General features: G+C 34.8%; 2 protein-coding genes across 3 annotated transcripts; both read right to left on the bottom strand.

Moving 5' to 3' along the window:
* Window positions 1-6,285: 6,285 nt before the first annotated feature.
* LOC119692497 lies at window positions 6,286-8,340 on the bottom strand. The gene is made up of 2 exons (XM_038113284.2): window positions 7,299-8,340; window positions 6,286-7,184 (listed from the first exon to the last, which is right to left on the bottom strand). The coding sequence occupies exons 1-2, from the start codon at window positions 8,338-8,340 to the stop codon at window positions 6,286-6,288; spliced, it is 1,941 nt and encodes a 646-aa protein (XP_037969212.2).
* A 54-nt stretch (window positions 8,341-8,394) lies between these two features.
* On the bottom strand, window positions 8,395-19,297 carry LOC105395889. 2 transcript variants are annotated; one of them, XM_011567866.3, is made up of 8 exons: window positions 18,995-19,297; window positions 15,414-17,823; window positions 15,028-15,286; window positions 14,280-14,399; window positions 13,675-13,784; window positions 12,990-13,122; window positions 12,458-12,690; window positions 8,395-8,533 (listed from the first exon to the last, which is right to left on the bottom strand). In XM_011567866.3, the coding sequence occupies exons 1-8, from the start codon at window positions 19,143-19,145 to the stop codon at window positions 8,452-8,454; spliced, it is 3,498 nt and encodes a 1,165-aa protein (XP_011566168.3). In that variant the 5' UTR covers window positions 19,146-19,297; the 3' UTR covers window positions 8,395-8,451. The 2 variants fall into 2 exon arrangements, with proteins under 2 accessions (XP_011566168.3, XP_037969210.2); XM_038113282.2 differs by lacking the exon at window positions 18,995-19,297 and adding an exon at window positions 18,682-18,988.
* Between the last annotated feature and the right edge of the window lie 1,083 nt (window positions 19,298-20,380).

Genomic DNA, 20,380 nt, shown 5'->3' on the forward strand with positions numbered 1-20,380 from the left:
ATTTTGAATTTTGAATTTTGAATTTTGAAAGTTCCTATACTGTATTCATTCTTATTTGGCACAAAAGGTAAATAATCTTTGTGTGTCTTTTTAATTAAAATACTATTAAACAAATAAACTAAGGGCAAAATAAATGGTTTCATTACGAAATCAATCATTTTTTGTTGTAAGTATTTTATTTGTCATTATGTTTTATTTTATAACTTAGTTTTTAAATTAATTCAAATAAAAAGACACTCAAAGACTGCTCAAAATCTACGAAAGGTAAGAGAAAATACATTACAGGTAAGCTTCCATCTTTCAGAATCGTACGCAACGGACACATCGCATTCAGTATTCTTTCAAATAATAGTCATTGTTATACACATAAACGAATTCAATTTATTTGTCTTTTAATTGACACTTAAACATCCATGTAACACCAATTGACTTATTTAAACACGACTAACATTACACACGTATAGAGTAGTTAAATGTAGATAAAATTTAAATTGGAGTCAAAAAATAAAACTTAGATGGTAGATATAGATCTAGGAACTAACGAAAGGAATACAATATTGAATAAATTGTCTCCTTTTATATAAAAAGGAATTCATTGGTCGTAATAGAATATGTAGATAAAATAATTGGATATTTCTTTGTGTAAATAGAACCTAAATTCCAAGAAATAAGTTTCCTTAAAATCTATTACAAAATTTGATACAACAGAACAAAATCAATCAAAACTTCTAGGTACTTCTCATTTTAGAATAAGTACCTAAGGTTACCTACATATCTGTGATCTAGATGCAGCACCCTATTTTTATCAATTCATTTGAATGAAATGAATATTTTAATTTGAATTTATAGGTACTTACTCATATCAAATCAAGTGAATTTCAAAAATATGATGGTGGGTACTGTGACACTATCACTTAATAAAAAACCTTCATAATAATATAAAAGGTTACTTAATAACCAATACAACAACAACCGGACTAACCAATACTTAATAACATAACTTATTTAAAGAACGTGGTTTTAAGATAAGATAGACTTTTCAATTTCAGGCCTGCTATTAAATTCGGTTTAGTTCGTAAATTCCTGGACGGATTAAATAAAACCAAATTAAATTCAACTTTAATAGTGGGTAATTACATACAGAATGTTCAAAAAGGGTGTCGTAAGCTGAAAGCGGATGATTAAAGAGGTCATTCTAAGAAACTTTAGCTTAGACCATTTTTGTTAATTCGCTAAAAAAAACATAGTTGGTCACGTCAATTTTACAAGTTGTCTCCAATGACGAGCTGATTTTCCCGGTTGAGTACTTTCGGCTTATTATATAACCACTTTTGCAACATCCTGTAAATACATTGTAGAACTAGAATATGCTGAGGTATCATTTTAGGTTACAAAAGTTCTTAAATAAAATAAAACTCTCACTTATTCTAAATGCAAACTTAATTGCTAATGGTAAAAAAGTAGAAAACCTTTTTTGAACTTAGTTAGGCATTTCATTAAAATAGTAACAGTTAAAATAATCTTCGGTAACGATCCCTACCATTAGGAAAGTTTGGAAATATAGCGGGCGCCATTGAGCGATGACTTAGGTAGATACAAGTACCTACTAATAATTGGGTGTTAACTTGGTTATAAGGCCTGGGTCTCCTATTTACGCCGCAGGTCGCGTCCAGCGTCACGCCGTAGGCCGCGTCACGATGCTCACTATAGAAATGTACTGATGCGGTCTCCCTCACACGCCGACGTTGGCGCGTAGATGTAGTGAGCATCGTGACGCGGCGTACGGCGTGACGCTGGACGCGACCTACGGCGCGTAATAGGAGACCCGGGCCTAACTAAAACCCGATTTCATAATTCCTAACATACAGGGTGTAAAAAAATCACCAGTATGTATATTACTATACCAGTAAGGAACAGTTGTTCAGAATGACGCTCTTTCGGCTAACTGATTATTTTTGACATATTAGGCGGGTCGCACTGCCCCGTACAGGGTCGTGTTACGTGACTAGTATGAACGTATAAACGCACGTAGATGTGTTTTCTATGTGCAAGCGCGGTAAATTAACAAACACAAATATACCTTTTTAAACACATAAATAACAAAGTAGGGAATAACAACATACCTAGCCTGAAATACCAACACGAAAAGACAACTTAACAATTGTACATGATTTAATTAGACACTCTATGGCACCCGATTTGGTATAAATACCTGTAATTTCCTTTCCACAAACCTACACTTACTTTTTATAAAAGTCGAATCACATACAGAGCACCTTACATCTTTTCCCCTTGACCGGATAATTTTCGTGATAATTATTATTATTTGTTATTTTTACATATTGTTATTAACGGAATTCCCCGAGACCTAAACTATACGTAAGAGGTAGTCATAAAAAATATAGCTATTGACCCATATTTAATGATCAATAATTCAATACTAGACTAGTAAAGGTATGCTTTAAATTAAACTATAGTTGAGAATTAGATAGTATACTCAATATAACTTCGTCAGTAATCCCTTCGGGATAGCATTATCAAATGATGATGTGAAAATAAATATTTTGTTTATGTTACGTTACCATTTGAGCAAAATTACTTCACGTTGTATTTTATACAATATTGTACTCATAGGTGTGTGCCATATTTATTATCTTTGAATCCATATCACCATAATATAGGTCCAGGATTATAACATATATTATATAATTAAAATACCTAAGATTGTATAATGTTGGCAGGTTTAACCTAACTCAATGCTGAAAATTATTAATAATTAATTATAAGAAAACGTTTACTTTGATATTATCAATATGTTTTAGGCAGTTTCCTAGAAAATAGTAAAGAATCTCAATACACTAAGTTTCATTTCTTGAAAAAATAACTAAAGATTATATTGATCATATATTTTTTCTTTAGTGGCGACTGTGTTGTTAATGATAGTTTAAACACCAACAAACTAAGTTGGTTCTACTATTAAATAAATTATTATCAGCACAGCAAGCATAATAAAAATCTACTAAAATAGTATGACTTATGATGTAGTAAACATCATCAGGGGCATCAAATATAAAATACAAATATTAAGTGCTAATTAATTAGTTGAAAAATATTCTTTACAAATGGATGGGGGATAATTAAGATTCATTATGCTTACGAATAAGTAAATAACATTAACTACACATCGAGTTCACGTATAATTGTAAATAGGTATAAGTAATGTATAATTTCGTTACGAAGTTTTATCTGACATATGAAAATACGGGAGGCTTGAATGTAAAGATAATAGTGAAAGAGAAGAAAGTTGAAGCATAGATCTGACGATCTGATGGACGAATCAGTTAAACTAGTAGAAATCGATGTCAAACAAAAACTTCGTTCTACAAACACATGATTTCATATTTGTAGGTATATTCGTTATTCTTTTATCAAATTGAATTTTCCCAACCTACAAACTTTGTATAAGAATGTTTACAAAATGTAGACAAAAGACCCTGGGCTGTCAGATCACAGTCATTTTAATAGAATTGTGCCAAAAATTTTGTTTCACATTTTAAATGTTCGGGATAAGATTAAATAGACATTCACTTTTATCAACTACTACAACAGTTATACAACACCAAAATTATTCATATAACAGTTTCCGTATTCACGACATAAATAAGAAATATATGATTATTATAAGTATGTATTATATAAAGTATATTATTAATACTAATCCAAAATATTGTACCTCCATATTTAGCGATGCAAGTGCGATTCAAAGTGTCATATTACTTGAGTGAATAAGACAGTCTTGCGTCGCTAAAATTTTACAAATGTTGGTTTACAAAATTATAGTGGTACGAACGCTGACCCACTGATCAGTGAAACTTATTTTGAAGTAGATTTTTCAAAATACCTAGGTCTAAACTGACAAAATACTTTTGAAAAGTTACAGCTACTGCTTATAATACCTATAGTATAAGTAAGATAATTTTATGAATCTTAACATTATGATATTTTGACACACTGAATTTTCTTTGCACAACTTTTTGTGATCTACGACAACACTTCACAATATCTAGAATTCTCAAAACGACAAATTACTCTACTTATGTAAACTTGATCTAATTTGATCGGAACCAATTAAAACTACAATAATTGAACGAATTTTGTATCGATATTGTCTATGATGTGCGTTGGGAGATGAGTCTCTGTAAGAATGCTCATAGATGACTAATTCAAACTAAGTGTTAACTTTAACTAATTCAAATTAAGTGAATTATCAACTTAACAACATAATATATGTACTTACAATAAGACAACGATGAGTATGAAACGCAGCAGGTTTTGACTCAAAACAAGTAATAATAATATCAACATACAATAGACCATTGATTTAAACTAAGTAACTCTTTCGGTTACCGAATTTTGAATTGCTATCAAAAGTGCAATCATCATCATCAATCGCACAACACAAAATATACATGAGTTTTAATCAAGTGTCAGGAATAACATCCCTAACAAGAAAATATATAATCTTATCCTAAAAGTCCTACAAGAATAGAATAAAAGGGACTATTCCCATAACCCAATGCGGGTAACAAATATCTACTACAACCTACATTACCTATACTACAACATACTTTCAATATAATTATCGTCTAAGTCAACAACTTAGAACAGAATATTATATTTCTTAAATAAAGTCTATTCATTGGTGAAAACACTTTGTGTATGGCAACACAGTCGACTATACAACCAATCAGAAAACATTGGAGTGGACAAAATGGCCACCGAATCGAATTTGGCAAGCGAGTTTTCTACAGTAAACAATCAGACTAAAATCTGAAAACTTTTAAAAAGCATAGACTTTTCACAAGTTATTCTTCAAGCTCTTCATTCCATCTATAACTTATAAAGGAAGCTTCTGAAAAAAATGCCAAAAATTGTGTACTTATACTGTCCAGTGCTACTAATGTCATGGCAACTTTTTTTGCTTACGTACTGTCTTCGTTATTATATCTAATATATCAAAATGATTATGATCATTGAACTTCGACATTTAAATAACTCGCAATGCTACATCTTATCCTATACACAATACGATGAGATAATGTAAACTTACAAATTAGGCAAGTACTTACGAATTTTGCCAAAATAACAACAATGTCAAAGTGGACCATTATTATAGATCTCAACATCTCACACTCTTTAGCTAAGATGTGTGTAACCATCGACATCGGACATACACAATTACACGTATCGAAAACAGTTTCAAAAATGTTTATGTCAATATTATTATACCCTCTATTCTCATAGGTTTTATTTAAATTTGTGCAGTATTTGTTCATTTAAATTTACAATAAGCATTTACAAGCAGAGAATAACTTAGCATAGAATAACAAGTAAGTACAGTACTTACTCATTATTCTATGATACATAAGATAGGGAATATATTTCGAGAAGCCATCCTTAGGACTTTGTCGCATAAACGAATACTTGAAAGATTTCTATGCAAATTATCTTATTAGTAAAGTAGAAATAGATAACCGTTATGAACGCAATTTTCAATGTCGTTCAAAATTTTATTTCATGCGATTTACATGAAGCATAGAAATAATCTATAAAAAAACATGTCTCCAAAGAGGTCTTATAGAATTAGAAAATATACTTTATTAAAATTACAATTTAGTTTATAAGGTAATCGATTGGTAGGATAAATTTATCAAAACCTCAACATAAAAAAGGTTTTCGTACAAATAGATAATCTTAAATTGTTTTTATTTTGCTAAAAGTGCAATATTAAGGCGATGACCTTATCAAATAATCACATCACGTTAAATCACATTCGTTTTGTAATAAGGTCGTTTCACTTTTATAAAGCCTTGTCTTTAGTATAACTGGCGTATCTCATACGCCAGTAAAATTAACTCGCAAGGCAAGAGTGCACTGTTTAGTGTCATAAATTTGCAGGTGATTTTATTTGATTATATTCATTTGAGAAAAATCACCGGTCAAAAACACAGACACTCGATTGCCTTGGGATAATTATTTTTAAACTTTAGTTACCCTGAGCCGGGTAGAATACAAAATTTTACCAATTGCTGCACCATGTGTCAGCTTAAAGCGATATAAAAAAATGATTTTGGCATACAGCTGTACCAAAAAACCTACGATATATAGATTTAACAATTACAAGATAATTACCACCGAATCCTAATCACGCCATACCAATAAACGGTCCCCCATAAAACGATAGCTTTATCACCTAGAACAACCCAGAAATCCTTTGTTTAAAATTCAAACATTGGATTTGCCTTTATTTTTATAATAAACTTTACTATGGAAGACCCAGGCATTCGAAATACCAATATTAGTCATATAATACATTACACTGACTGGCGTAACGTATTGTGAATACGTAGGAGTTGACCGAATTAGAATCGGCGTTAAAGGCCTTATAAGCACTGGATAAGGTCCTTCGTTTACATTGGCACCCATTTGGTTATTTACTGGAGGAAAATTAGGAAAAGGATTACCATTGAGCATAAACCAAGCACTATTGTCCGTGTTGAAAGGAATTTGGTTCGATAATAACGCTTGCATTCTTGGATTGATAGGAGTAAAAGCGCCAAAATTACCACCAAAATGTGGCATTTCAGTAGCCATTTGGAAATGTTCCTGCATGGTTGGGTCTATGGGTATTTCCGTTATTGTGGGAGTAGCCGTATGGCTGAATTCCTGTTGTGGCGGGAAAGCAGAGTGGTATGTATAATACCAATTGTTATCCGTAACACCTAGATCTTGCGGTGTCGGTAAAACAGGGTACGGAGTATTAAAACCGTTATCAACGAATCCATATGGAAAAGCTGTTGGAATTGATTGCTGCGTTGGTGAATAAATGGGTGAATTATCAACCCAATTGTTAGCTACGCCTTCCAGACCTTGATCATGTGGTGTTGGAAAAGCAGGGTTAAAAGGATTAAATCCGTTATTATCTATGCCATACGGAAAAGTATTTTGACTCGATTGCTGCGTTGGCGGTAACACAGGGTAAGATGAATCTACCCAATTGTTGGCTGACATATGAGTTTGATGATGCGGTGTCGGTATAGCAGGGTATGACATATCTACCCAATTGTTGGCTATTCCTGCTGTCACGCCAGTATGATTTTGCGGTGTCGGAAAAGCATTAAAACCATGGTTATCTAATCCATATGGAAAAGCAGGTTGTCTTGATTGTTGCGTTGGCGATAAAACAGGATAGGGCGTATCAAACCCATTTACATGAGGTGTCGGTAAAGCATTAAAACCATTGTTATCTAATCCATATGGAAAAGCAGGTTGTCTTGATTGTTGCGTTGGCGATAAAACAGGATAGGGCGTATCAAACCCATTTACTTGAGGTGTCGGTAAAGCATTAAAACCATTGTTATCTAATCCATATGGAAAAGCAGGTTGTCTTGATTGTTGCGTTGGCGATAAAACAGGATAGGGCGTATCGAACCCACCTACGTAAGGTAATCTACCTGTCATATTAGTTGTATCTTGTGTCGGTAATGCAGGGTAATTAACACCGTTGTTTACCATTCTAGGAGTAAAAGTCGTTGGATTTGACTCCTGCCTCATAGGTAAATCAGTGTAAGACGCATCAAACCAATTATTAGCTATACCTGCTGCTACAGAAGCTTGATCTTGCGATGTCGGTAAAGGATTAGAGGAATTTACACCATTGTGACCTATTCCAGATGGAAAAGCCGGCTGGCTTGATTCCTGTGCGGTCGATAAAACAGGATATGAATTATTAACTCCTTTAGCTATTGCTGCTTTCAAAGAAGCAGCACCATTGTTAACCTTAACTGTAAAAGACGATTGACTAGATTCCTGCGCTGCCGCTGTCGATAAAACAGGGTTCGTAGTATCAACCCTGTTGTTAGCTATACCTGCTGACAAAGTAGTTTGATGTTGAGGTGTCGGTAAAGCGCTGTATGAAGCATCAACACGACTTGATTCCTGTGTCGTCGATACAACAGTAGTATCAACCTTATTCTTGTCTATTCCTGCTGGCAAAGCACATTGATGTTGCGGTGTCGATAAAACAGTATCAGTTGATTCCTGTGTCGTCGATACAACAGTAGTATCAACCTTATTCTTATCCATTCCTGCTGTCAAAGCACATTGATGTTGCGGTGTCGATAAAATAGTATCAGAAGTATCGACCTCATTGTCAGATCTTTCAGATGTCAAAGCCGTTTCACTTGTTATCTCCATTATCGACAAACCACGGTTAGAAACATCAACCGCGCTTACGTTATCCATTTCATCTACTGAAACCTGTAAGAGCATTTCGTGCATTGACGATAAAACAGATTCTAAAGACGGCAAGTGAACCAAACAGCTGTTAGACGGGGAAAGTGTGATTTGGAGCAAGGATGGGTGGTTGGCGAGCCACCCGTATAGACGCCTTCAGGCGGTCTCGATCTGATGCGTGAGGAGGTTCTCGCGGCGAATCTCCACAGAGAGCAGGCCAGGGTTCAGCTGGCTGATTCTGGAATAGGAATGGGTTGTGGTTTAACAAGGGTTGCAAAAGAAATGATAAACCAAATTTAGAAATGGCAAAACGTCAAATTGTTCGTTCAAAATTCTTCTTTATGATTTGCTGCGTAAATTTAAGGTAACAATTGTTAGGATTAATTAAATAAAGGCAGATTTCTTTTTAGATAATGTATTTTCACAGTAAGTAAGACTATAGACAATACAAACTCACAAACAAACAGAGGCGCCACTTGGCGGATAACTAAGTAAACCTATAGGCACAGATTCCCTTTCTTAACAGCCTATTATAAATTTACTAACTCAACACTCCCCCTTAAATTTGTAAGGCTAATACTACTTTGACAAAATACTGAACATAATGGAGCTCCATGCTAACAAACGCAATAGATAACATACAAAACCCTAACTGCCTAACTATGATACAGTACCAACACCATTCTGCTCTACATCTTCTCTTTTTCTGGCTTCTGGATCTTCATATAAATATTTCCTTGTCTATGGTGTCGTAAAGGAAAGCTTGCAGTTAGCGAAAGTGTTTTCTCATAGTCAACGTCAACTCCTTCTATTTGTGTAAAGCCACGTGCACACATACTCACACATTCTTGCTTTATATCTTTTAATCATCCCATTGATATTTGAACTCCACGTATTGTTACTGTCATGAGAATTCAACTCTTCATTTATTGCTTTGGTCCATTCCCCACATTCTTTACTACTACTGGCTTCTTCATATGTGGCAGGGGGGTACACTACATAATTCCGAATTACTTTTTTACGAATATGAAAATAACGATTTTAAAAATTTCGAATTTCATAGTTCCGAATAATTCACAATCCCGAATTTTAAGTTTCCGAATAACGAAAATCACGAATAGTTTATAAACGAAATTTCAAACAACACATTTATTAAAATGACGAAAGTCAATTTTCCGAATATTATTATTTCGATGTTTCAAAAGTACGATTTTTTATTATATCGAATTGTTAAAATTACGAATCCCGAAGTTTTAATATTCCGAAAATACAAATTCCCGAATGTTTCTTAGTTAACAAGAAATGGTTATATGAATAATGCAGCATAATGCGTATAAAAACAATATTTTTTAAGCTATATTATGTGAAACGCTCCGCTCCGCTTCGCTGCGCTCCGCTTTGTTTTTCGATATCTATGTGCACCTAACACGCTCCTCCTCGCTTTGCTCGTCGTCACACCTATCTTTAGGTTTAGGTCCTAAGGTTTTTAAGTTTAAACACCATAAAAATCCTAGCAATTGTTTTGCTCTATATTTGAAACGCTCCGCTCCGCTTCGCTGCGCTCCGCTTTGTTTTTCGATATCTATGTGCACCTAACACGCTCCTCCTCGCTTTGCTCGTCGTCGCACCTATCTTTAGGTTTAGGTCCTAAGGTTTTTAAGTTTAAACACCATAAAAATCCTAGCAATTGTTTTGCTCTATATTTGAAACGCTGCGCTCCGCTTCGCTGCGCTCCGCTTTGTTTTTCGATATCTATGTGCACCTAACACGCTCCTCCTCGCTTTGCTCGTCGTCGCACCTATCTTTTGGTTTTGGTTCTAAAGTTTTAAAGACGTTTATGTTTTTTTGTCAAAATCACGAATTATCATATTTCCGATCGGGATTTGACTTTTTCGTGATTATAATAAATCGGTATTTTATTTTTCGTATATTAAAGTAATCGTATTTTTTAACATTCGTATATTTAACAATCGTAATAACAATATTCGTGATTATAATATTCGAAATTATAATTTTCGTGATTATTATAATTCGGTTTTTAAAAAAATCGGTATTGCAATATTTCGTAAATTACATATTCGGGGTTATCAAATTCGGAAAAAAGTTTTTCGGAATATTTGGGTGTTCCCGTGGCAGGGCTATTCAATTCAATAATATTTGCCGAGCCTCTCCCATATATTCCAACACGAGGTCTGTGGGTCATTCCATGGCCTCTTTCTACTACTTCTTGAGGCAACTCATTTGAATTATCTTCATTTTCATTACATATATTGTCTTCTACTCGAGAATCATCATCCTGTTCAATCCCATTATTTATTTCCTCTATTCTCCGTTCATTTACAAAGGTTGTGACATCAAGGCTTTTCTCTTCTTCTTCAAAAAGGATGTTCAACCAATTTCTTCCGGCTGTTGGAGTCTTTTGTTCATCGAAAATCTCATTTCTTGATATTTCTTTTATATTTATGTTTCCTAAATGTTCGTTCCACGTCTTTAAATCTACATTTTGAACAATATTACATACTTCTTCCTTTCTCTCTTTCTCTTTGATTACTTCCATCTTCAGCTCATATAAGTTATTACTTTGTAAATATCCACATAATATCAATTCATCATCCTTATAGATCATCGCGTCGCCATTTTTCTTCACAATTTCACAGCCCCTTCTCACTACTTTTCCTTCTGATATTAGATTTCTCTTCAGCTTTGGTACATATAAAACATCATTCAATATCATTTTCTTCCACTGCCCAAGGGTGAACTTGTTAATTAAAATGTTACCTATACCATGTACTTCTAATACATCTTCGTTCCCTAACTTCAACTGAAGCCCGCTGTAAGCATTAAGTTCCTGAAAATTTTCAATCTTGTAGGTCATATGGGCTGAGGCCCCACTGTCAAGAATCCATTTTTCACTCTCAGAGTCTCCACTTACAATGTTCAGGGATGATATGTTTCTGTTTTCTTGGTAGGTATTCTTTCTAAATCGACATTCCTTTGCAAAGTGGCCTCTTTTTCCACAATTATAGCACGGAAATCTATGCTTTTGCTGTTGTCTGCTTTCATTTTCATGCCTTTCCCCTTCATCGTATGAAGTAATTGGCCTATGGTTATTATTAAATTTTCTTTGTTTGGCTACTAGTAATGCCATTTCATCCTCATTTTCTGCAGATAGGCTTGTCTCCTCATCCAATAATCGGGCTGTCAAGTTTACAATTGTCTGTTGCTTAGGATCTAGTGAGAGCCACGCCTGACGCAGGGCTCTGTACTTAGGTGGTAAAGTGCTTAAAATTTTAGTAATTACCGCTGTGTCGCTTATTTTTTCACCACTTTCTTTCAGGTCTTTGGCTAAGCTCTCAATTTTAGCAATATGTTGAGCAATCGTAGCACTGGTCGCCATTTTGTATTGATAGAAACGTTCGTGTATTATCATTTTGTTCAGCTCCGATTTCTGCTCGTAGATGGATTCTAGCTTCATCATTACCTCAGACGCCGTCTCACAGTTCTCCACCAGCGCCACCTGGTGGAGGTCCATGGCGGAGGTAATTATGTACATAGCCATCCCATCATCCTTATCCCATTGTTCCGGCTTTGACTCCGGTCTTTTCCTGGTGATATCGAGCCCCTTTGCTCGTAAAGCACACTTTATTTGAAATTTCCATTGCTTGAAATTTTTTCCGTCAAATTTGTCGAAATTCATCTTGCCGTCCATTTTTATATTTTATACAAAACCGCAGCAGATAACTATTTTACTTTACTGATCCTCTGATCTTAGCCTATTATGCGAGTCTGGGCCCATAACCTGTTAGGATTAATTAAATAAAGGCAGATTTCTTTTTAGATAATGTATTTTCACAGTAAGTAAGACTATAGACAATACAAACTCACAAACAAACAGAGGCGCCACTTGGCGGATAACTAAGTAAACCTATAGGCACAGATTCCCTTTCTTAACAGCCTATTATAAATTTACTAACTCAACAACAATCACTATTATCGTCTTATCAGAGCTTAAAAAATATTATGTACTAATCATTTATTTACTTCATATTTCAATAGTACTAGCTAAATACAGCGCAACGCAGAGAACATAACAGAAGATAGACCGTAAACATCGCAAAGTTTCGCACAGCAGTCTAATTAACCAAAAAAACATCATACTCACGCGTATCCCCTTTCTTTCAGCCGCCTCTTAACAGCCGGCTTGATCCTCGGCCCAGCTGGGCTGTTCTTGCCTCGTCCAGTGATGAGAAACAGGGTGTTTGTGTTCTGACGAGCGCTTTCGTTGCGGAGAGCCTGGATGTGGTGGTCTAGGAATAGGTCTAGTGCTTCGACAGCTTCCGCTACGAATAAGTAGTGCAGGTCTAGGGTTGTGTTGGAACGGTTGGCTGCGTTCACCTGTGAATAAGGAGAACAAATATAAATAAAGTAAGATAAAAGAAAGGAAAGTTATGTGCACATCTTTTTATTGTATAGTTTTGCAAGATCCGGACTGAAATTGTTAAACATATTAATGGCTTAAAATGGATAGTGAAATTCTGACCTTTAGATATTCATCAGTAGTCTCTTTCACTAAATTTGGCTCCTAAAAACAGTTCATTATCCAAGTCATAGTTCCGAACTTTCCTTATTCAGAGCTGTCTGTATGCAGACAGTGCTGACAGCTCTAAATGAAACACCCTGTATATAGCACTAACCTGTATGAGCGAGGAGGCGGCCAGGCTGTTGGCTTGTTCGAACTGCTTCTTGTGATACATGGCGATGCTGTTGTAGTGCGCGGCGACTTGTGTCATGCCGCGACGGATGTAGTCTTGCGCTTTGGTGTGATTTCTGGGGGTTAGGTAGGGGAGAAGTGAGTAACTGTGTATTATTGTTTTTTTTGTAAGCGTGTTACTAATTTTATTGTACATTTTTTATACCCACAGATCACACGCTAGTAGTTAACGACGAACAGCATTCGTATGATGTTGGGGTCACCACTTTGAGGTTATTTATAGATTTGCATTAAATGATTTTCCTCATGAATTTCGGGATGAAAAATAACCTATGTATAAATTGATATTTTAGCTTCCTGCATGCCTAATTTCACCACAATCCCTTTGGTAGGTTTGCATGAAAAAGTAACACACACACCTCTCACTCGCAAACTTTCGCATTTATGTTTGAAATACTTACAATCAAAACTCAAATATTTTTTATTTTACCTACTGAAATCCGTTCGAAAAACAACAATATTACAATACAATACATTAGTCTTTATTTGGCACCACAATACAATACATTAGTCTTTATTTCACACCATCAAAAAACTTAAATCTAATTTAAATAACAGAGATGCACAAATATTACGTCTGATATGATGATAATATCTATAAAACTCACCCGTTACGCCGCTCGAGATGCTGCATGGCCTGCTGGCGGTACGCGTCCACCGTCGACATGTCCACGTCGGCGGACGCCTTCAGCATCGGCCATTCTTGCTCGCTCAACTCCTAGAGGAAGATATAGGTTACTTATTAATCCAAGAAAATACATAATATACAGGGCGCAAAAGTGATATACCTACTAAACCCATAGGGTCACCCATCAGGGGGTCATTTATTGTACGACTTTTGGAATTTTGCGAAAAACAACCGAGTAACCCCCTTTTGGCTTAGTATACCACTTTGGCAACAACCTGTAAATGATAGCAACAAAGTTATGAAGAGAAAGGAAAATAATGATCGAACGCTGCACCTACACACGCACATGTTTATTTTTTGTTTTATTTATTTGAATCCTATAGTGTGCAGTAAAGACACTTGAATCTTACGAAGAATTAACTTTTCAGGTCTCCTTAGAGATGCGATGTGCTTGACACGCTAAACGAAAAGGGGCGACATTTTCACGCTATCGCAAAGATGGGAATACTGCCACGTCACTGCTCCATTCTGTATATAAAATAAACTTTAAATATTACAAACAAATAGATTGTATAAAAACGTTACCTTCTTCCTTTCCTCTTCAAGGAGTCTCTCCTGTCTAGCTATTTCCCTCTGCATGACGAATCTGTTTAGGCCGTTGTCTTCCTCGAGCTTTTTGGAATGGCCCATAGACACCATCAATACCTGAAACATTATTGAAAAATTCCTATTAATTAGCATTATCGATAACAACTTATGATTTTGAGGCAGGGCATGGCAAAGCTATGAATTTAGTGACATTCGCATTATGTAACAAAAATTATTCGCATTGCCTAAGACATAGGTGAAAGGCAACAGCGGATAAAATCTATCTTATTAATCTAAGCTAAATGAACTATCTGTGTGCCAAATTATATTTGCATTAAAAGCGTTTCTGTGATCGAAAAAAAATATGTATAAAAAATATTGTCATAAAAAGTTATCACTACTTATTCATAAAAATCGCAAGTAACTCTTTGTCTCTAATCTCTACGCATTGAAAATTATTTACATATCTCGTAAATCTACAAGAAGCGGTAGTATTATACAAAAAAAATTGTCAAAAAAACCGAAAGCTAGACGCGTGGATAAGACGAACAGGCACGGCATCGGTCCACTGCACCGGCGATATTCGAAAGGTAGTTATAGCTAAATTAGGAAGGCCAAAGTGCTGCTTGTGAGAGGCATATATATGTCAAACAAATATAAAATAATCAAAAATTCCAGCACCAACAAAACCACAAAGCACTCACACAACCTTCACCAAAAATATATTTAATGCGCGAAAATTTACCTCAACAGTTGTCTTAAAATGATGATCGTGAGCCATCAAGAGTTCCGACAAAACTTTCTCTGGAACTTCAGGGAACAAATTAATGAGCTTTGTTCGGGTCATTTTAGCTGCTATATCGGTAGGCTCTTTGTTTCTCCATTCGTCAACATCTTTCTGGTAAAGAGACATGGCCAGTTCCATATCCATGATCTCTTTGAAGTCTGGCACTTCAGGCTCTTTGCCTTGTTGAGCCAATTCGGCCTCTTTTTCTGCAAGCTCCCTGTGGAACCCCAAATAAAAAAAGATTGTTGAAAAATAATCAGGTCCTAAAGACTTTTAATAAAATACATGCTTGCTAAAATATTTTAAAAAGGCTAAGAACCTAAAACTTGGAAATAAATGCTCACCTGGCGAAATCTGCATCCTCTTTCAGTAAAATTTCAGAATAATTTGCTTGTGCTTCAATTTGGTGTGTCAATGACTCGATCCATAGGGCATTGATCCGCTCCAAAGTGGACATAGGCATGTTAACAAACGGCACTATATTGGATGGATATGTCATGTCTTTTCTGCCGTATAGTTCGTCCAGTTGTATGACGAAATCACGTCCCAAATTGACGTTTACTGTTTCTTCACAAGCATCTACACTTGTATCAGATTCATCGTCACTGATGTCACCATTTGATTCAGCCTCACTAACATTGTAGGGCACGATTTGAGTCGACGTGCTTGGAACAATTGGATTCGGGTCAGGCTTATTTAGACCGCGAGGGTCTAGATAGTCATTTTCACCGCGACGCTGTTTACGTATTTTTAAGGAGTGTTGCGAATAATGGGCGTCCGATATGACAATGTTTTGTTCCAACTGTTTTTTCAATTCCAATGTGGATTCTGATGCATTTTTCTCTTTTTTTACTTTCTTCTGTGGCGTTTGCGTTTTATTTTCAACTGGCGTTTTGTTTTCAACTGCCGTTGATGGTGTTTCGGTGTTAGCGGAGAATGTGTCGGGGATAATATCATAATTAGCGACACAGTCACATTGGCCTGTTTCTTCTTCAGACTCGGAGCCTACTGCTTCTTCATTGGTTTGTATTTCATTGTTGGCTACACCCTCCAGAACAATGTCAACAGCCCAGTTTACGTCACCCATGCATTTATCAAATATTTCTTTCAAATCCGCTTTCGCAATATGTTTGAACATTTTACGGAAGGACTTGAAATGTTTTTCCTCATTTTTGCATCTATGATTATTTGTTAAGGACTGCTCGTTAGTCATGCTGCTTTTATCCAGCATTATTTTATTTGGAATCTTACTATTGTTTGTTTCGATGTAAAAAATGTTTATATCTTTCGGCTTAGCTGTGATCACTCTGTAACAAGTAGTATTTAGATCCGCGTCTCCAATTTCCATACAAGTTCCACATGATTTGGATTCAATTGTTCTCTTTTCTGTTCTTTTTGATTTAGAAGCTTCACTTGAGTCTGCCCATGCCGGCATAAACCTCGTAATGGACCTCCAGTCATCATCATTCACTGAAGGGAGCAACTGTTGATCACTTGTGACTTGATTTCTTCTCTGTGTTTTAGGACCATTTGGAATATCTGCAGCAGAAGGTTCATTCATTGACTGGACGGTCTTGCTCTGGTTTTCTTCCCAGTCTTCGCATTTTTCCCATTCTTGCTCTACTTTTTGAAGCTCTTCCAGTTTTTTCATAATTTCTATGTATCTTTCACTTTTGGTTGGGTTATTTTCGCTTTTCTCCTCACTCTTTGAATTATCAGGTTGAATTTTATTTTCAATACTTTTCATGAATGCATTTTCATGGTCAATCTGAATCGGATTTTCTGGGATCTGATTGTTTTGAAAGCTTGTAGTCGGATGTGGTTTGTCAGTAATCTGATTTTGTTGCACGCTTGTGTTTTGATTCTTACTTTCTTGTGCGATTTTTGGTGGCGACTGGGTATTCCGCGTTTCGAAATGTGGAATAGGAGGAATATTTCTGAGCATGGGTGGTTTTTTACCTTCAGGGTACATTAAATTGAAGTTCTGTATAAGCTGTTGCCCAGTAACATTGTGGTACTGAAAGTTTTCGAGCATTCTCCGAATGTTTACTAATGGCACATTATGACTGTTTCGTTTGCAAAGCTCATACGCGCTTTTAGCCCATGGTGTTTTGGGCTCAATGACTTCAATGTAATATCCTTCTCCCACTCCATAAGTGACATAGGGTTGTGTTTCCCAAATAGCTATGTTTGTGTTATCAACAATAATAGGGCTCAGTCCTTGTCTGGCAGCCATTCGGACGCGATTATGATTCCAGTCATGAGCTTCACTAAGCCTGCTTTTATTGTACTCATAATTTCCGCGCACATAAAAGAAATCATCAGTGCTGAATATATGTTTCTGGTAGTTGCCTTCATTAGGTCTTGTAATTTCGTCTATTATCTGACGTGCCAGATAAGACTTCCCAGATCCTGAAGGACCTCTCATTATGATCAGAATTCTATATCCTTTAAGGTGACAATCAATTATCCGTTTTATTTCTGAATCATTAGGAACAAAATCTTTTTTAATGCGCCTTTGATTATTTTTCTGCACAGGAACTGTCTTCTTCGGAAGGGCCCCTGTGCTTTTAGATGCACTCGAATATGACATGGTAGGTTGAGATGGTGTTGTAGTAAGTAGATTTGAGGCAGGTGGCACTGCTTGTCCTAAATTCATGATGTCTGGATTTGCTGACCCTACAGTTTCAGGATTAGATGTGTCTGGAGGTTCATCATTCACTATACTCATCATAACTTCAATAGAGTGTTCCACTATAAAACAAAATGAAAAATATTTGATATACAGAGTGTCCCATATTGATAAATCAAACCTAAGTCACAGCCCTACTACAAAATATGCAAAAAGTTTCATTATAGTGCGAGCCAGGTGTATATAAATATAGAAAACATTTTTTTTCTAGAATCTATAAATTATGTTTATAATAATGCTACATATATGATCTAAATAATTTATCTCTGATGTTTCATTCTACTAGTTTTTTTTAACTTACAATGCCATGATCATCTATTCCTTTGTGTTTTCAGCTGTTGTATTTTTCAGTGTGAAATGTGCAAAAATGATTTTTACAAGTAGGTATAACAATAAAAATAATAAAACTTGGCACACAGATAGTTTAAAACAGCTTAGTTAAAAATAATAATAATGATATTTAACTATGAGACATAAAATTAAACTTATTTAATTATTTAAGAGATCAGTTAAATAGATACTTAATTGGGTACATATTAATATCATAATCATTAAGTAATGATGACTGATTTAACAACAAAATAGTCAAGATATCCATTTCCTTTGTTCCTAGTTGCCTACTGTAAGGCTATACAAGCTTATAGATAGTTAGAGCCAGAGCTACAACGGAAGAGATAAAATCAATACTTCAAGGATTTACCTACCATAGACAAAGACCAATACTATTTTTATCCATCACACAAAACAGAATCAGGATATTGTAATGCAAATCCATCTCAAAGATTATCTGATACACTAATGTAAACTGACTTGAATTGATAAAGAGAAGAATTGAGAATTGAGACTGGATCAATACAGTTGGGTAACAATATACCTACTTATAGATAGATAGTTATACCTGAGTATGATACAAGTCCTACCTTGTCATGATCCTGGGTAGAAACACACAAACAATACACAAACTGATACTATATCTTCACCAATAACTGATAACTGAGTAGAATCATAATAGTCTGCAGGCTAATTGAAGCCAGAATCTCTCTTTAATAAAACAAACAAATCAGAGGTGCTTTGGAGTAATGGCCGCTTATCTTATCAAGGATGCAACTGCGCATGCAAAGTAACACAGGTACATGAAAACATCAATACCATCAATTAAAAAAATATGGACCAAAACAAATCTATAACCTAAGATTAACTGGCAAGGTAATAAATAAAGGCGTTGGTACTCACAATTGCCATCGCAGCTCTCGACGATAGCGTTAATAGCATCATTATCCATCACTTGACCAAACATATTCGTCAAAACATCAACAACTTGCGAAAAGTCGTTGTTTTGGTCAGTGTCGATGTAATTCCCACTTTGCGCCATGATAATGGACATGGAATTTAAGATTACGTTTGTTGTATCTTATAGTACCGTGAAAGTTTTCGCTCGAATGAAGGTCTAGGAGGGATTTTGGTCATGAGAATAATATTTTTAACGTTAAATTTATTACGAAACATGGACAACGTATTCTCCATGCTAGCGCAAATCTGTCAAATTGTCAATGTCAAAAATAAAAATACAACAAAGCAATGTCAGTCAAACTTCAAACTTATCTGCTCTGTGATCAATCACAGAGAACCTTGGAATAATGCATTATTTTGAGGATTGCCCGCATTATTATCTCGGAATATATTTTTACACAAAGAGTGAGGGCGTTAATATACAGGGTGATTGGAAAATCGATGTATTCCTTCAAATGGGTTATAGACGAAGGCATTTCCAGTAGATTGAACCCCATAATGCATTATCCGAAAGTCAACCATTTCTGAGTTATTTAAGTTTTAAGTTTTTTTTTATAATTTTGCCAAAATTTATGTTTAAAAGCCAAATATTTAAAAAAAAAACTAACCATTTTATTAATACTTTTTTGATTGTTTTGCATCAGTGACATCCTAGTCAACTAATTATAATCATTAAATGTGCAATATTCTACTTAATTTAGACACAGTGCTTCAAAATATTTGAAACTTTAAGAAAATGTTTCAAAAGGTGAAAACAAAGATGCTTAATTAAAAAAATATTTTATCTGAAAATTTTTCAGGCACTACAGTTTAAAAACATAGTCAATTTATAAGCTTTAAAATGACATATTACAATCTAAAATCGATTAAGGTATGACAAAGACTTTACTCTTTTTTAATTAAGAATTTTTGTTTTCACCCTTTGAAACATTTTTTTAATGTTTCTTTTATTTTGAAGCACTGTGTCTAAATTAAGTAGAATATTGCACATTTAATGATTATAATTAGTTGACACTGATGCAAAGCAATCAAAAAAGTATAAATAAAATGGTTAGTTTTTTAAATATTTATTTAATAAGATTATGAATATGTAACTAATACAATTTAACACAAAACTTATAACTAGATAAATTAAATAGGCACTAATAACTAACTAAAATATTTGGCTTTTAAACATAAATTTTGGCAAAATTATAAAAAAAAAACTTACAACTTAAATCACTCTGAAATGGTTGACTTTCGGATAATGCATTATGGGGTTCAATCGACTGGAAATGCCACCCATTTAAAGGAATAAATCGACTTACCAATCACCCTGTATATAATAAT

The sequence above is a fragment of the Plutella xylostella genome, chromosome 23, assembly GCF_932276165.1.
Source record: "Plutella xylostella chromosome 23, ilPluXylo3.1, whole genome shotgun sequence".
Classification (NCBI taxonomy): domain Eukaryota; kingdom Metazoa; phylum Arthropoda; class Insecta; order Lepidoptera; family Plutellidae; genus Plutella; species Plutella xylostella.

Coding starts and splice junctions, on each gene's coding strand:
- LOC119692497 (XM_038113284.2), bottom strand. CDS start 8,340: ATGCACGAAATGCTCTTACAGGTTTCAGTAGATGAAATGGATAACGTA. Junction 7,185..7,298: donor ATATGGATTAGATAACAATG/GTTTTAATGCTT, acceptor TAGATAACCATG/GTTTTAATGCTTTTCCGACA.
- LOC105395889 (XM_011567866.3), bottom strand. CDS start 19,145: ATGTCCATTATCATGGCGCAAAGTGGGAATTACATCGACACTGACCAA. Junction 14,400..15,027: donor ATTTTAAGACAACTGTTGAG/GTAAATTTTCGC, acceptor ATAATGTTTCAG/GTATTGATGGTGTCTATGGG. Junction 13,123..13,674: donor CATCTCGAGCGGCGTAACGG/GTGAGTTTTATA, acceptor CCTAACCCCCAG/AAATCACACCAAAGCGCAAG.